The sequence below is a fragment of the Scyliorhinus canicula genome, chromosome 1, assembly GCF_902713615.1.
Source record: "Scyliorhinus canicula chromosome 1, sScyCan1.1, whole genome shotgun sequence".
Taxonomy (NCBI): domain Eukaryota; kingdom Metazoa; phylum Chordata; class Chondrichthyes; order Carcharhiniformes; family Scyliorhinidae; genus Scyliorhinus; species Scyliorhinus canicula.
This window is the reverse complement of record NC_052146.1, coordinates 43,573,426-43,591,934: the sequence shown is the minus strand read 5'-3', so window position 1 is coordinate 43,591,934 and position 18,509 is coordinate 43,573,426. Positions and strand designations below refer to the sequence as shown.

The 18,509-nt window shown below is 43.9% G+C and overlaps 1 protein-coding gene across 2 annotated transcripts in view; it reads right to left on the bottom strand.

Annotated features, from left to right (window-relative positions):
- The window catches only part of kntc1 (kinetochore associated 1), a 223,963-nt gene that overhangs the window by 148,276 nt on the left and 57,178 nt on the right, over positions 1-18,509 (bottom strand). For both annotated transcript variants that reach the window (XM_038790065.1, XM_038790073.1), the window contains exons 17-28: positions 14,839-14,964; positions 14,652-14,741; positions 14,511-14,576; positions 14,358-14,419; positions 11,097-11,208; positions 9,418-9,561; positions 9,271-9,327; positions 7,211-7,312; positions 5,200-5,319; positions 4,200-4,343; positions 2,491-2,589; positions 2,074-2,177 (exon numbers count right to left, since the gene is read on the bottom strand). In XM_038790065.1, coding sequence (XP_038645993.1) covers positions 2,074-2,177; positions 2,491-2,589; positions 4,200-4,343; positions 5,200-5,319; positions 7,211-7,312; positions 9,271-9,327; positions 9,418-9,561; positions 11,097-11,208; positions 14,358-14,419; positions 14,511-14,576; positions 14,652-14,741; positions 14,839-14,964 — 1,226 coding nt within the window. The remainder of the gene's footprint in view (positions 1-2,073; positions 2,178-2,490; positions 2,590-4,199; positions 4,344-5,199; positions 5,320-7,210; positions 7,313-9,270; positions 9,328-9,417; positions 9,562-11,096; positions 11,209-14,357; positions 14,420-14,510; positions 14,577-14,651; positions 14,742-14,838; positions 14,965-18,509) is intronic.

Here is an 18,509-nt window from a genome sequence, read left to right as displayed (position 1 = left end):
TGGCCTTCATTGCGAGAGATTTTGAGTACAGAAACAGGGATGTGCGCCTGCAATTATACAGGGCATTGGTGAGGCCACATCGAGAATATTGTGTGCGGTTTTGGTCTCTCTTTTCTGAAGGAGGATGTTCTTGCTCTCGAGGGAGTGCAGCGAAGGTTTACCAGACTGATTCCAGGGATGGCGGGACTGTCATATGAGGAGAGATTCACTAGGTTAGGATTGCTCTCACTGGAGTTCAGAAGAATTAAGGGGGAATCTCATAAGAGACTTATAAAATTCTAACAGGACTAGACAGGGTAGATGCAGTTCCCAATGGTGGGTGTGCCCATAACCAGGGGTCACAGTCTGAGGATTCAGGGTAAACCATTTCAGACAGAGCGGAGACATTTCTACACCCAAAGAGTGGTGAGCCTGTGGAATTCATTACCACAGGAAGTAGTTGATGCTAAAACATTGAATATATTCAAGAGACGGCCAGATATAGCACTTGGGGTGAATGGGATCAAAGACTGTGGGGAGAAAGCAGGATTAGGCTACTGTATGGTATCACCCAGCCCAGTAACCTTTATCGTTTTTTTTACAAAGTACTGTGCTGAGGACCTGGGTTTGAATCCCGGCCCTGGGTCACTGTCCATGTGGAGTTTGCACATTCTCCCCATGTCTACATGGGTTTCACCCCCACAACCCAAAGATGTGCAGGATAGGTGGATTGGCCACACTAAATTGCCCCTTAATTGGAAAAAAATGTTAGTAATTGGGTACTCTAAATTTATGTATTTTTATTTTTTTTTAAATACCAGCAGAAGGAAAAAGGGCAGGAGCAACAATTTGATGGGAATACCATCATCTCAAAGCCACACACTGTCTCAAGCACTTTCTCTTCCCACACCTCGTGGTGCACACGGCAGACTTACACCTGTTCTCATAACAAACTATTTCTTGGAACAGGTCGGTAGCTTGTCGCCAGAAGTTTATAGCTTGAGCAGCACCAATCCTCATTAAGCATGGCTGACTAGGAGTCTCCAACTTGCACAGCCAGCCATCGCACATTACAACTCAATTTTCAAATTTGCTAATGACACCACAGTAGTGGGTCGGATTTCAAACAATGACGAGAGAGAACACAGGAACGAGATAGAGAATCTGGTGAACGACAATATTCTCTTCCTCAATGTCAACAAAACAAAGGAGACTATCATCGACTTCACGAAGCGTAGTGGAGAACATGCCCCTGTCTACATCAATGGGAACGAAGTAAAAAGGGTCGAGATCTTCAAGGTTTTAGGTGTCCAGATCACCAACAACCTGTCCTGGTCCCCCCCATGCTGACACTATTTGTTAAGAAAGCCCACCAATGACTCTACTTTCTCAGAAGACTAAAGAAATTTGGCATGTCTCCTGCGACTCTCACCAACTTCTACAGATGCACCATAGAAAGCATTCTTTCTGGTTGTATCACAGCTTGGTATGGATCCTGTTCTGCCCAAGACTGCAGGAAACTACAAAAGGTTGTGACTGTAGCCAATCCATCACGCAAACCAGCCTCCCATCCATTGACTCTGTCTACAACTCCCGCTGCCTCAGAAAGGCAGCCAGCATAATTAAGGACATACTCTCTTCCACCTTCTTCAGTCAGGAAAAAGATATCAAAGTTTGAGGTCACGCACCAACCGACTCAAGAACAGCTTCTTCCCTACTGCCATCAGACTTTGGAATGGACCTACCTCGTATTAAATTGATCTTTTCTCTGCACCTTGCTGTAACATTATATTCTGCAGTCTCTCCTTCCTTCCCTATGTACAGTATGCATTGTTTGTATAGCATGCAAGAAACAATACTTTTCACGGTATACTAATATATGTGATAATAACAAATCAAATCCAAAAAAATCAAAAAAAGATTTTGCAGGTTGATACTCAACCTGTTGACCCCGTTGTGAATGCACCTTCCTTGGACATCAAATCCCGGGGTGGGACTCGACCCCAGAGCTTCGAGTTCAGTGGCAGGGATATTACCCATTGCACTGGAAGATCGCCAATCTGAAGTACTGTAACTATATTAAAATATGCATACTTGGGATGATTCTTTTCCAAATGCTGTTTGACAAGTTGCTCCACTGCATCGCTCCAAGGCACTACTGCTCCATACATTATCTGCAGCACTGCATCAAAGATCAGCTGTGAAGAAATGTCACCATTATCACAAGAAGTAAAAGAAAAAAAGCTGTTAATATCTTTATCAACGAAAATACTTATGCATTATTCACCACCCTCCCACCAACCCCCTGCCCCAGCCAAATATCACTCACAGAATAGAGACAAAATGCTCCCAAGCTTTAGTGTCCTACCAGAGGTGGTATAATTGTCCCTTCTTTTTGGACAAATCATCATCTCATTTCCCTCTCTCCAATAAGTAAGCTCGATAAATGTTAACGAGTGAAAATAATAGAAGTACTAATGTACTATAAAAGGTAGTGTCTATGATACTTACATCAATTTTAGTCATACAGCCCAGTACAGCCATTGCTTTGGCCTCCCATGCAGTTTCAAAAAGAGAGGCCGAATGCGAACTACATCGTTCTAACAAATCCTGTTTAAAACAACAGTAATGTGATTATTTCGAGAATCTTAGCCATTTCTAAATAAAAGATATAGGGCGCTATTTAACGACTGGTTTAACTCAGTGGGCTAGACATCTCCTTTGTGATGCAGAACAAGGCCAGCATTTCGGGTTCAATTACCGTTCTGCAATTGTGTGAAAACAATTTTAAATAATCCACATACAAGGCACTGCTTTATGGACAATGGAGCCAATTAGCAGATTGAAGGACTTGGAAAGGCAAAGCTTACTTCAAATCTCATGCTACCTCAAAGCATATTTCCCCAGCAGAGAAACAGTTTGGAAAGAAATCTAGTCCTACAGATAGCACATGCAACAATTCAGAAGAGTCTATGTGGGTACAATTTCAATATCAGAATCTGAACATGATCCCAAGTCTTTGAGAGTGGAACATATTTATGAGCGGCACAGTGGTTAGCACTGCTGCCCCATAGCTTCAGGGACCCAGCCTTGGGTGACTGTCTGTGTAGAGTTTGAACTTCCTCCTAGTGTCTGTGTGGGTTTCCTCTGGGTGCTCCGGTTTTTTCCCCCACAGTCCAAAGATGTGCAGGTTAGGTGGATTGGCCATGCTAAATTGCCCTTTAATATCCAAAAGATTAAGTGGGGTTACTGGGTTATGGGGAGAGGGAGGAGGCATGGGGTTAAGTTGAGTGCTCTTTCCAAAGTCCGTGCAGACTTGATGGACCGAGTGGCCTCCTTCTGATGTGTAAATTGTATGATTTTATGAAACAGAGTCCCACATCATTAGTGCTCAGGCACTGGCAGCACTGAGAACGGCCCTGCGATTAAATGGATCTTTGCTTCATTTCTGGGCCTCGGCAAGGAATGCCTCATCGAGGCTGCACTTAGTCCCATTTCCTGCATTAACGAACTCCACTCACCTGCAGGAAGAGATTAGGTCGACATTTTTAAATAGCGCCCTGATCTCTGAACCCCCCACCACGATAGCCTCCGGACCCCCAAAGTACCAATGAGAGGGTCCACGGGTACCCCGCACTCCACCTCATATGGGTAGGGCACCCAAGAGTCTAGGCCCGATCCCCAGCATGCAGGCAAGATGACACCTGGGCACTGGCAGCCTGGCACCCCAGCAGTACCCCCTGCCTACCTGATAGTGCCACCTGGACACCATGCCTAGGTGGCATCGAGTGTGCCAGGGTACCACCTGTCCACAGTCCAACCATTCAGGGGCCTGATTTTATCTTTTAAAAAAGATTAAATTTAAACTTACTAAACCCACGTTTGTAATACTTTACTTGCAATGCCATGTTTTAAACTTATGTCTCCAGTTAAACAATTTGCAATAAAACATCCTACCATTTTGCAATTTAGCTCAATGGTTCTGGTTTAGCTCACCAGGCTAAATCGCTGGCTTTTAAAGCAGACCAAGCAGGCCAGCAGCACGGTTCGATTCCCGTACCAGCCTCCCCGAACAGGCGCCGGAATGTGGCGACTAGGGGCTTTTCACAGTAACTTCATTGAAGCCTACTCGTGACAATAAGCGATTTTCATTTCATTTTTCATTTCATTTAGATTACTTTTGTCATGAAGACACTGTACAGTAACAGAATAGTATTCACCTTTATGTAATGCAACAATAGCTCTTCCTTTTGTAAGGCGTGTTTAGTTATATAGGGATGTATAACCTTCACGAGAGTTGATGGAATAAGCTCTGGAGCCAGAACCCTATCCAACATCCGAAATACAATTGTTGCTGTAGTTTCCTAATAAATAAATCAAAATGCATTTTAAAAAATCAATTAAATCATCACGTCATATACTATTTACAATATCTAAAATTGGATCTAAATAAGGCAATTTCAAAATAATAGGATTAAAAGCCTTTTGAGGTTTTGTTCACTGGGATAGTCACTGACTCATTGTGTAAAATTACAAGTAACATTTAACATAATTCAGAACAAGACCCTTTTGTTCCAAAATCAGCATCAGATAATTGATCAAGAGCTAATAAACAAATATGCTTGAATGTAAACCTTCTTGGGCAGCACAGTTGCTAGTACTGCTGCCTCACGGCACCAAGGACCTGGATTCGATCCCGGCCCAAGTCACTGTCTGTGTGGAGTTTGCACATTCTCCCAGTGTTTGCATGGGTCTCAACCTCACAACCCAAAGATGTGCGTGGTAGGTGGATTGGCCATGCTAAATTGGAAAAGAAATTGGGTACTCTAATTTTTTTAAAAAATAATAATAATTTGGGTTCAGTGTTGCCTTATAGTGCATCGTATACCATGAGGATTGGATTGGATTTGTTTATTGTCACGTGTACCGAGGTACAGTGAAAAGTATTTTTCTGCAAGCAGCTCAACAGATCATTCAGTACATGGGAAGAAAAGAGAATTAAACAGAATTCAAGAAAATACATGAGAATACATGGAGTAATGGTACAGTATTTATCTCTACATTATAAACACTGGCAACTATTTTACAATGAAGGAGTAAAACAAAAAATAGGGCCACACTAGATCTTCTTCTTTACATATTGTTCAATGCACCAATTTGGGTTATAAAAAATGAACAATCCATTTTCCTAGCCTATCTTTGATGTAAAGTACCACCTACTTTTTCAAACTCCGAGAGTGCCAGTCTGCAGTTGTACTTTCTGTGGAGGTCAACAAGCTCCTGCAGATTATTAACCAATGTCTTCAACTGGTACACCTCCTCACAATCAATGTCTTTTTTCTAAATTCAGGACCAATGAAAGAGAAAAGCTGCATCAAGAATTCAAAACAATTCTTCACCACCGCAAAAATCTAAGATTGTTAGCTTTTTAAAAGTTTATTGTTCCTCTCCTCTGCGCACAATTTTCCACTCTCCAAAAGGCAGCAATGCATATTAGGATGCAGTTCTCGCGATACTTTTCAACCTATACATTCTTGCTACTTTATACATTTTGAACATCCATACAAATAGTTTACAATTTTAAACCAACAGATCTTCGTAATCATTCTTTGATCTACTTTTCTCATTCTAAATTTGTTACACTGAACTTAGTCATCTGTGAAAATTCTAGTTTTATTTTATCGGACAAAATGGTACCAATGGAAATGAAGAAAATTCTATACATTCCATCGTTCCACAGGAGATAACAAATATCCACAATTCAACAGTTAGTTTGGAAGGGATTAGGTAACAAAAGGAGTATTGCTTATTAACGATATTGAAATATTTATCACATCCACTCCGAATAGTTCAAATGTCCAATGTTAAAAACATCGTTAAATCTCAGGAACATATTTCTTTTACCTCTTCTGGTGTGCAAAAAAGCACATTTCATCCGTTTTCCAAAAGGGAAGCTTTGTATTCAAAATAAGCATGTGTTCTGGGCACCAAATTACATTAGCAAACACTTATTTCTAAACAAGGACTCTTAGTAGGCAGGATGCACTAATTTACAATTGACATTCAATATCATCACCTAGGCAGTCAGCACTGCAGAGTATCTATGTAGATACCAAAGCTGTTTGGATGGTAATGCACATTTAGTCACATGTACCCTTATATGTCAACACAGGTCGTCAAAAGGGAACCCACGTAAAGATGTAAAACAGAACCAACAGCCAAAACAGAACCCAATTGTAACACTAAAAAACAAGAATTAAAATAAAGCACATTGAAGCTGGGAGACAAGAGACCTTTATAATAATAATCACTTATTGTCACAAGTAGGCTTCAATGAAGTTACGATGAAAAGTCCCTAGTCACCACATTCCGGCACCTGTTCGGGGAGGCCAGAACGGGAATTGAACCCACGCTGCTGGCATTGTTTTGCATTACAAGCCAGTTGTTTAGCCCACGGTACTAAACCAGCCTAGTATATGCTTCTGTATTCCATGCGAATTGCATAATTGTTAAGCTGTATTTTGCAATTACAAAAGGGAGATGAAATGGATCATCTCTGAGAATTCTTTTTACACTTAACATGCAGTAATTTGAATGTTAGGGGTAAAGCAAAGATGTCTCCCAATCTTTGGTATTAAACACAAAACACCAAGAAAACAATTTTCTCTGCTTGCATTAAAGCAAAGCTAAGTCCACCCACTAAAATGCAAGACCAAATTTTCAAGAGCATGACCGTTTTGCACACTCTGTTTGACCCAACTTAAAACCTTGCACCCAAGTCACAATTTTAATTTATCCCCACCTCCACATTGCCTGACTCAATCGCACAAATGAAACCCTTTTCCACTCCAAACCACCTTCCACAAATTCCAACCCATTTGAAATCTTATTGCTGGCACCCTATCGTGTACTAGGACCTATATATGCATCAGCCCACTTTTGTTTGCTACATCATCTCCCTATTCCCCAATGCATCCATTTTATCCTGATCTACAAACCTCTGTGCAGCTTTACCAAACCCTATAGGAAACAATTTTAACTGCTTCCTCCAACTCTGACACCAATAGCAAAATAAGAGGAAGGCCAGAGCTTTCAGCTGTCTCATAGCTAATCGCTAGAATTCCTTTCCTATACATCTTTGCTTTGCCTCCTTTCTCCATGCCTCCACAAACTTTGCATTGAGTTAAATTAAATTGAAAAAAATAGAATTTCAGAAATTAGTCAATCATACTAATGGAATCCAAAGTCTGGCAGTAATGAGCTCAAGTTCTTTCGGTTTCTTCGCTACAAAGTACGCTTCTGCCATCTGCAATCCATTTTCCGGCCAGTTTGCCTGTAAATGTATATTTTAAAAATTATCAGTAATTATTATAAATATTTAAATTTCAATATCTAATAATAACTTTTATTAGCATCACAAGTAGGCTTACATTAACACTGCAATGAAGTTACTGTGAAAACCCCCTAGGCGCCACATTCTGCCGCCTGTTCGGGTACACGGAGGGAGAATTCAGAATGTCCAATTCACGTAGTAAGCACGTCTTTCGGGACTTATGGGAGAACACCCACGCAGACACGGGGAGAATGTGCAGACCCCGCACAGAGTATCTGCAACAACTCTTCATTTTTTTTTTTAAAGTTAAGGGACAATGGCTGGTTAAAATTTGAAATCAGTGTAGATTTTGGCAAATAATCCTCACAATAAGCTTACATTTACAGAGCCTTTAATGGATTAAAATGTCCCCCAAAGCACTTCACAAGGGTGATTGTGAAACAATACTCAAAGACGAACCACAAATGAAAATGAAAATCACTTATTGTCATGAGTAGGCTTCAATGAAGTTACTGTGAAAAGCCACAAGTCGTCACATTCCGGCGCATGTCCGGGAGGCTGGTACATAAGGAGTATTTTAAAAGGAACAAAGGACAGAGACAGGGAGGCCATCCCAGAGTTTCAGGCCGAGGAAGCTGAAAGCACAGCTGCCAACTGTGGAGCAATTGGTGTTCAGCAGGCTAGAGATCATGTAGCCTTGAATGAAAATTTTAAAACTGAGGCACTGTCAGCAGTGTAGGCCAGCAAGCAGTCACGGGCAGATGGGACATGGTGCCAGTTAGGGTACGAGCAACAGAGTTTCAGATGAGCTCACGTCAAGTAGGAGAAGTGGGTGCCTGACTAGGATAGCAATAGAATTGTAATAATGAGAGAAAATATACGCATGACTGAGGGTTGTAGCAGCAGGTGGACGGAGACACAGACAGACATCGCTAGATTCACCTTTTACATGGCAAGAGCAGAGATAGACAATTATACCACGGTGGAAATAGATCATAAGATAAGAACATAAGATCTAGGAGCAGAAGTAGGCCATCTGGCCCCTCGAGCCTGCTCCGCCATTCAATTAGATCATGGCTGATCTTTTGTGGACTCAGCTCCACTTTCCGGCCCGAACACCATAACCCTTAATCCCTTTATTCTTCAAAAAACTATCTATCTTTACCTTAAAAACATGTAATGAAGGAGCCTCAACTGCTTCACTGGGCAAGGAATTCCATAGATTCACAACCCTTTGGGTGAAGAAGTTCCTCCTAAACTCAGTCCTAAATCTACTTCCCCTTATTTTGAGGCTATGTCCCCTAGTTCTGCTGTCACCCGCCAGTGGAAACAACCTGCCCGCATCTATCCTATCTATTCCCTTCATAATTTTAAATGTTTCTATAAGATCCCCCCTCATCCTTCTAAATTCCAACGAGTACAGTCCCAGTCTACTCAACCTCTCCTCATCTTGGCAGTGCAGAGGATATAGGATAATCTCACGGTCAAATTTGACACTGGGATTGGGAACAATCTGACTCAGCCTCAGAAAGTGGTCATGGGATAGATTGTGGCGAGGACTGTAGATTCTGAGTTTGATCTTCCCAATATTTAATTTGAGGGAATTCCAGTGCGGGATGTTGGACAAGTAACATGTCAAATCAGAGGGAGTGGAGTGTGGTAGTGCTGAGGTAAAGCTTGGTGCTGTCAGCATATGCGGAACCTGACACCCTAGCTTTAGATTAAATGTGGAACACTTATGTTTCATAACCACCTTATGTTTGAGGTTTAAAACATCCACAGTATTTCACTTAGCAATAGTTAACTTTCACCTTAGAAAAATTATTTTGTAGCTATTACCTCTAGTATTTGGGAAAAACTGAAAACTATTTTTATGGTTCCAAGGAAAATCACCAATCTGCTGGAATTGTCAGGGTACTTACTGTAATCCAATCCATCCAAACAATTACATGCATTACCTTCTCAGTTAGTTCAAGACTCCGGGCTCTGTGCTCCAACCATTTGACCAGAATTTTCTACAGAAGTTGAAGGAAACAAAACCATTATACCTTGTGCAAAGTAGAAAGAAACATAGTTAATTGCCAGGAGTTACCAGATATATTTACCTTTCCCTCAGGAACAATCCTTAAAACAAAGGGAATGATGATATTTCCGAACCAGAGGCAGAGTTCCTGTGAAGGTACGCTTGCAGGAAGAGAATCTAACAAACTCTGTAGTCTGTTTAAATCAAATTTGTTTTCAAACTCCACCTAAAATTGAAAAAGTAGTCTTAAAAACAACGCGCTCTCTATTCATTACACAACAGTAACACTCAATAAAAATTAATTTTGGTGCCACAAAAACAACACGCACATTAGTGGCAGGTCAAAAGATGGGACAGAATATACAAGAACAGCAAAGAACCACCAAAAGATTAATAAGGAGTGAAAAATTAGAATACAAGAAAAACTAGCGAGAAATATAAAGACAGTTTCTGCAGATACTGAAAAAGGAAAGTTCTTTAAAGAGAGAGTTAGGGGACTTAATTGTGGAGACTAAGGAAATGGAGGATGGACTGAACAAATCATTTGCCATTGGTTACCAGTTAACCAATCAGACCGATTCCCTCTAAAATCGGTTCCTCCCATCTACTTGGTGCCAAAAAGTCGTGCTTCTCCTTCTCCCAAACACAAAGCCTGAGAATCCCGCCACGAAGGCCATTTTTGAACTTTTGAGTTTGATGCTTTCTTCTCTCTATTTAAAGGCACATCCCAATTATTGACCCACAGACCAGAACAACAAAAGAAATGAAAACAAAGGGAATAGACAGAGAGGGCTCGAGGTGAATGGAGTGTAAAAGTAGGCATGTTTTCTGCAGTTGTACACAGCATTGGCGAGACATCCGAGCATTGTATACGGTTTTGATCTCCAATTTGAAGGAAGGATATAATTGTATTAGAGACAGTTCGGAAAAGCTTCGCAACCGGCTCCTGGGATGAAGCGATTATCTAACGAGAAAAAGTTGGACAGGTTGAGCCGATATCCATTGGTGTTTAGAAGAATGAGGGGTGATCTTATTGAAACATAAAAGATACTCAAAAAACTTGACAGGTTGACTTGAAAGGGCATGTTTCCCCTTGTGGGAGAGACCAGAACTAGGAGAAACAGTTTAAAGATAAGGGGTCTCCCATTTAAGACAAAGATGGGGATAATTTATTTCTCACCAGTTGGGAGTTTATGGAACTCTCTTCGCCGAGGGGAAATACATGGAGGCAGGACCACTGGATATTTTTACGGTGGAGGTAGATTCTTGACTAACAAAGGAACGAACAATGACTATTGAGGATAGGGAAGAAAATTGTGTTGAGGCCACAATCAGATAAGCCACGATCCTGTTGAATGGCAGAGCAGATTCAAGAGACCACCTGCACCTGATTCGTATGTTTGTAAAACACGTTGAACCATTCGGATTTTAATGACAAACCGACATCTTCATGGTTACTTTTACGGGTAGCAGCTTTTTATTTCCAGATTTGAAAAGAAACTGAATAAAGTTATCAAACTAGAATTTTAACTCTCCATTTCTCTTGATTACAAGTCATGTAATATGACGACACCACTACACCCCAGTCAGCAGATGAGACAGAGCTTTAATGCCATGAGATTTAAATATAACATGAAACATATCTGCCTGAAGGTTATCGATTCAATTAGTAGGATCTGAACATAAATCATCATTCACTACACCACAAATGGACAGCACTTCACAATATGCAAGACCAACAAAACATTCAGTCAATATCACCTGGTGCCTTAACCAAATGTATTCTGCACATTTCTGATTTCCCTCCTGGAGCTGCAATATAACATCGTTAAAAAGATCCTCATTGTTTACAAATTTGCTCCAACCAATACCACTGTGGAAGAAAAAATAAATCAAATGTTAGTCACACCACAGGCACTAATGAACTCAAAAGCAAGAAATCTACCAAATCTTAAAAATAAATTCAAATTTCTGCATTAGTACAACACAAGTTCAAGCCCCAGGTCAGTGAGTGGGTTTGACACTGAGCCATACAAGCCAAAATGGTTTTAGGTTTAATTTTTGGTCTATGTTGACCTTAGAATTTGCTGGGTTAGAGGACAGAAGAGAGACGGATCTGTCAGAGTATCCACACTTAAACTGCTATTCCACAGAATCATGAAAGAATATAATCAATCACATCTTCTGTCTTTTTGCTAGACCAGTGGAAAAAGAATCCCACTGTCCCTTGCTCCCCACATAGACCTGTTCCTTCCTTCTCTTCAAACATCTAATCATTGTCCCTGCAAAAGGTGTCAAGTTGTCTGCCTCAACTTCTGGTGGCAAGGAATTCTGCATTGAAAAGATATCAATTTTGACTTCTGTTTGAGGCGATGCAGAGCTAAGCCGCACGTTCGGTGGCTCCCGCTATTTTCAGACTTTTGGGCTCTTTTTAGGGCCCGTAACGGCACTTGACGGACGTTTCCCAGTGTGGGAAGGCTTCAGTAACGCTTCCCTGCCGGTGGATGGACTGGACCAGGAGCGGGGCGGTAAAAAACTCGGCGCTGGAGCAGAGAAAGGTGCGAGGGAGGAAGAACAAGATGGCGGCGGGTGGGGAACCGGCAGCGTGGACGCAGTGGGCGCAGGAGCTGCTCCATCGCTGTTTAAGGGAGCAGAAGGCTGAGCTGCTGGAACCGCTAAAAGCTTCTTTTGACAAGCTCCTGGCGCCCCAGAGGGGCGGAGATCCGCGAGGTTCGGCAAAAAGCCTCGGAGAACGAGGATGAAATCCTAGGCCTGGCGGTGAAGGTGGAGGCACACGAGGCGCTCCACAAGAAATGGCAGGCGAGGCTTGAGGAAATGGCGAACCGCTCGTGGCGGAAGAATTCGCGGATCCTTGGCCTCCCAGAGGGGCTGGAAGGATCGGACCTGGGGGCCTATGTGGTCACTATGCTGAATTCACTAATGGGAGCGGGGTCCTTCCAGGGGCCTTTGGAGCTGGAGGGGGCCCACCAGATGCTGGTGAGGAAGCCCAAGCCCAGCGAGCCGCCAAGGGCGGTGCTGGTGCGGTTTTACCGATTCGTCGATCGAGAACGTGTGTTCAGGTGCGCCAAGAAGGAGCAGAGCAGCAGGTGGGAGAATGCAGAGGTCCGAATTTACCAGGACTGGAGCGCGGAGGTGGCGAAGAAAAGGGCCGGTTACAATCGGTCGAAAGCAGTGCTGCACAGGAGAGGGGTGAAGTTTGGCCTGTTACAGCCAGCACGCCTTTGGGTCACCTATAAAGACCGCCAGTATTACTTTGACTCCCCAGAGGAGGCCTGGGCCTTTGTCCAGGCCGAAAAGCTGGACTCAGACTGAGAATTATGGGGGGGGGCCAGGGACTGTGGTATAGTGTTTTGGGGTTTTTTATTCCTTGTTCCTTTGTTTTGTTTTTCTTTTTGGGGAATGTTTTGTAGGCCCATTGGACGGGTTCCAGGAAAGGGGGGGAAGGTGTTAGGTTGGGAGTGGTTGAAGGTTGGGGAAGGGTGACGGGGCCTCGGGGGAGGGAAGGGTGGCCCGGGCCGGGGAGGTGGAGTTTGGGCCTGGGAAGGGAACTGCGCCAGTGGGGGTGGAGCCAGCCGAGCGGGTGGCGTGGGTTTTTTCCCCGTGCTTTGGGATGAGGGGCGGGGCTTCAGTTGGATGCGGGTGCTTTTCCCCGCGCTGGGGCCAGAATGGGAGGGGACTGTGCCTGTCGGTGTGTAGGGAGGGGAGGAGCAGTGTTACACCCGGGGGGAGGGGGGGGAGGGAGAAGAAAAAGAGCACCGGGTAGCTGCTGGAAGGGCTGAAGGGGAACGGAGGTCTTTAGGGGGGGGGGGGGGGGGGGGGGGGGAGAGACGATCATCTGCCACTGTGGGGAACGGGCCGTGCGGGGACCGCGGGCACGTGGCTGGCCTGGGAGGAGATATGGCTGATTGGGCGGCGGGGGGGCGGCTTTGTTTTTGGTTTTTGCTGGGAACTCTGGTAAGACAGCCGTGAGGTTGCTCTCCGCTGTTTCCATCATATAAAATTTGGAAATAAAAAATTTTAAATTCCGCCCATCATCTCCAGCCAACGACCGTACTTACTTACTGCATCAAACCTTTCAGACCTGTCAAGTTGCTATGCGACTTTCTCCACTAAACGAGTAACAGTTCAAATATAAAGGCAGCATGGTAGCACAAGTATATAGCACTGTGGCTTTACAGCGCCAAGGTCCCAGGTGCGATTCCCCGCTGGGTCACTGTCTGTCAGCCCAAAGAAGTTCAGGTTAGGTGGATTGGCCCTGATAAATTGCCTTTAGTGACCAAAAAGGTTAGGAGGGGTTATTGGGTTATGGGGATAGGATGGAAGTGTGGGCTTAAGTGGGTCGGTGCAGACTCAATGGGTCAAATGGCCTCTTTCTGCACTATGTTCGATAAACATTTTTACCATTATTGTTGCTCATCCTTAGTATCAGCTCTATTGCATCCAACCATGAGTGGAATTGAATGCACTTCGCAAAGGCAAGTTTGGTGGCAGGAGGACAGCAGTCAATCAAGTACGTGTGGTGGGTGGGGACCCTGCCACCTTCCTGCCTCTTCCATAATTATTCCAGGACGGAAGGCCAGTGGATAGCCCTCCTGTTTGACCGCCACCTGGGTGCCAGCTTGCCCAGGTGGCACGGCCAAGGTGCCAAGCTGGCATTTTTAGTGCATGCAATTCGGCCGGGGTTGCTTGGCGCGGGTGTGGGGGGCACGGATCCTCCCATAGAGCGTTCAAGCGTGGGTGGGGGGGGGATTGTTTCAGGGCCCGTTCATTGCCGTCCCGAACTCGCGACAATGGAAAGTTCCAGCGAGTGGAGCTCCCCACTGTACAAAACTGTTCTACGCGTGGCCTTCTCGCGCCCTTAAAATCCATTCTTCAACTGTCCCACTGTGGTATCATTTATATTTTTGCCTTAAATTGCTTTTCTATGCTAAAACGCAGTACATAAACCCAAGTTTCACTGTTGATGAAAGTAGTGCAACATGACCAAAAAAAACACCAAACCTGAATTTTTCAGGTCCATATGCTTCATGAAAAGTAGTAAGTCTTGCTTCTGCTCTGAACACCTGATTAAAATGGATAAAGTCAATTCAGTGATTTGTAGTACCTTCTGAGATCAATATGAAGAAATTAATAAAAAGTTTTCATAACAAATACCTCCACCATCCACAAAGCTTGCACCTCAGACAAACCATGGGACTCCTTATCTTCTTTCTTCAGAATCTACAAAAATCATTTCAGTTAACAATTTATCTGTAGAAAGTGTAATAAAACAAGGAGCCATTATACAAAACTCACCCGCTTTTTGGCATAGTTTAACATTTCCACAGCTGTTTCAAATGTTGGCCAAGGAACATCCAGGCAATATTTCACTACAAACTGATCATCCTAATGGGGGGGGAGAAAAAAAAATTTAAGACAACCAACTGGTTAGAAAAAGCACTAAATGTTATGCAGCTTTACTCCGCAGCTTTTAAACTTATACCTGTACTTTGTGCAAATCTGTTTTTGCCTCAGCGACAGCCTTCTGCCACGATGATAGATTGTGAGCTTCTAAAGAACCTGCGGCGAAGTTCTCCAAAGCTATATTGAGCTTCACTTTGTAAACAAGCTGAAAAAAAAATCAATATTAATGAAGGTACTAGTTCAGTTTCATTGAATTGTTTTGCTAGATCAGAATTCAGCACCTCTTTGAAATAGAACCAACTGCTCAAAATGAATAGATTTCTCCATCTTTCTAAATTTGCACACTTCATACATTTGGGTAACGATGGGTATAGCCTCCTCGGACTGGCAATCAGCATCAGATTGCCACTTCATCCCACTTACCTGCGCCAAATTACTTCCTTGCAGGTCTTGCCTGACCTTCCGGGCAAGATCCAGGCAGCGTAACTTTCAGCTGGGCCCAGCGTTGAAGATTAACAGAGTCAGAGTGAAGAAGGCTACAATCCCATTTTATTGCATTAGCTACTGCAAAGCAAGTAAATTTAAGGGTCCCGTTGAAACAGACAGGCCAGGAAGAAGGTACGACTTTAAGACTGGTGGATAGGATTGGGAGGGAGCCAGCCGAGTCGGGACGGGAAGGATGCGTTGTGCTGAGGATGAGGCTGCAGGTTCTGGAGGAGTTTCACAGGTGGAAGGGTTCAGGGCCACCGACCTGTGTGGGAATCAGTTTGGGTCTTTTTTTTTTTAAAACAAATTTAGTGTATCCAATTCTTTATTTCCAATTAAGGGGCAATTTAGCATGGCCAATCCACCTACCTTGCACATCTTTTTGAGTTGTGGGGGTGAGACCCACGCAGATATGGGGAGAATGTGCAAACTCCACATGGACAGTGACACAGGACCAGGGTCGAACCCGGGTCTTCAGTGCTGCGAAGCAGCAGTGCTAACTACTGTGTCACGCTCAGGTTTTATTTCTTGTAACATTTTCTGAATAACTATTCGCGCAAACCTAGTGGAGCAGTCCAAAGTTGACAATTTTAATTCCTTTTTTGTATGGTTCCCAATGCAGCACAATTGCCCAGAGAAAATTAGTAGGTCTGGACAATTACATAGAACATAGAACATAGAACAGTACAGCACAGAACAGGCCCTTCGGCCCTCAATGTTGTGCCGAGCCATGATCACCCTACTCAAACCCACATATCCACCCTATACCCGTAACCCAACAACCCCCCCCCTTAACCTTACATTTATTAGGACACTACGGGCAATTTAGCATGGCCAATCCACCTAACCCGCACATCTTTGGACTGTGGGAGGAAACCGGAGCACCCGGAGGAAACCCACGCACACAGGGGGAGGACGTGCAGACTCCACACAGACAGTGACCCAGCCGGGAATAGAACCTGGGACCCTGGAGCTGTGAAGCATTTATGCTAACCACCATGCTACTCTGCTGCCCCCTTTTTTTTTTTTTTTTTTTTAAGCAGCACAGTAAATCAGGCGGGGCGGGAAACCCGTCCTCAGCGGGAAACCCGCCTGACTGGGTTAAAATCGCGCCCCATTCTCCCCCCCCCCCCCCCCCCCCCCACCCTTTGGCCGTGTATCCAGAATCATCCCCACCCCTTTTCCCTTTCCCTCTCTGGTTCCTCGAGTGTCGAATTTCCATCAAAAGTGTCTGTTTGTGCGGAGGGGCTGTTCGACTGAGCGGGGCATCGCCGGCATGGAGGGAGCATGCGCGAGTGCCGGCACCCGCCCGGGTCCGGTTGCTGTGCAAACCCCAACTTGGGAGCTTCTGAGATGGATTCCCCAGCGCATCTTTGAGTACCTCCCCACAAATCCAACTCTGGGGAGCCTGGAAGTTAATACCCTGTATTTTGCTCATTTCCAATGCAAAAGCAAGAGTACAGGAACGAAAAAGAAGGCAGCTGTATAAACTACAAAGATATATTCATTATTTAAATGCTGTATTAGATTTTACTTGCAACAAACAATGTAACCGATTATTCAATCTCAAATGTATCTGGAAGTGGCATGTTGCTGAAATGTTTCATCTGGCACTCATCAGAACAAGTGCAAGAATTCCAAATTTCAAACAATTAATATGAAAGGAGGAAAGGGATGCTTGGTAAGTGGACACAAATTGGTCAAGAGATTGCCATGGAGAAAGCATTGGAAACTAAACACCACCCATGTTCCCAATAATTCAAATAAAAGGCACAACACTCAGCGTCATATTTTTTTAGTTTGCAGAGAACGGGTCCCTGTGTAAGAATGTATGCCGCTTCTAGCAAGTGTAAATCAGCCATGTTACAAACTCAACAGCTATTAGCACATTCAGGATCATTCAGCAAGTGCTGCCCAAACGTGAAATAGATGTTTCGTTTTGGGTTTTGCAACCATGGGGTGGTCAAGTACAGTCTATGGTATATCTATTACGAACAACCGAAGAAACATGCTGTTTGATTCAATCAGCCAATTGTTGGAACGTACGGCCTACAAAATTTGCCATTTCACCAGCACTGGAATTCATATATAATGGTGCTCAACTGTGTGAGAGGCAGTATCCAGAGTGGAAAATATCACTTGATCATCACTGCATAGTAGCAGATAAGACAGCTTATTTAACCTGTCAGATTTTTGATCTGGAAATGCCGATGCTGCACTGGGGTGAGCATAGTAAGAAGTCTTACAACACCAGGTTAAAGTCCAACAGGTTTGTTTCAAACACTAGCTTTCGGAGCGCAGCTCCTTCCTCAGATCATTCACCTGAGGAAGCAGCAGTGCTCCGAAAGCTCGTGTTTGAAACAAACCTGTTGGACTTTAACCTGGTGTTGTAAGACTGCTTACTGTGCTCAAATTTTTGAGATAGAAGCAAAGAATCTCGACAGTGCAAGAGATCATTCGACCATTGAGTCTGCACCGACCCTCCGAAAGAGCACCCTACCTAGGACCAGTCCCCCGCCCTATCCCCATAACCCCACCTAACCTTTGGACACCAAGGGGCAATTTAGCATGGCCAATCCAAATAACCTACATATCTTTGGACTGTGGGAGGAAACCCACGTGGACACGGAGAGAACGTGCAGACTCCGCACAGATAGTGACCAGTGAATTAAACCGGGTACCCGGCACTGTGAGGTGCCACACTTTGACAAATTTGTGAGTTTGAGCAATACACAGCAAACAATGATCTGAATAGGATAGCCATTACCCTGGATAGCTTTGATGCACCCTATTTCTGTGCCAAGCTTGCAAGGTGAGCAAATGGCTACGGCCCTATTTACAAGATTTTTGATCAGGCCAATCTTACAGCAAACGAGCTATGCAAAGCTCAACGTGCATGTTGACTGCTGACGGTAGACTTGCTGTGGACAGTAGTGAAGAACCCATTAATGTATGAAAAGCATCAGCAACAAGTCTCCGTTTTCAGCAACATTAAGAGTTCTGCACTACCAAGCAACTGTTTTAATTTTCCTTCTCTTGTCTCATGTAGGGATCTGGTCCATTGGTGATAGAAGGCAATTACTGGGTCTGAATATCCATTATTCATGTTTGACCTCAGCTAGCGGGGGAATATAATTTGTAGCAGAAGTACAGTTAAGCTTATATTATACCTGGTATCCACATTGGTAGAGGCCGATGAGTAGCAAGCAGAAACAAGCTAAGTGTTCCTCTCCAAGCTAGGACAGGTCAGGCCAACTGCTGTAC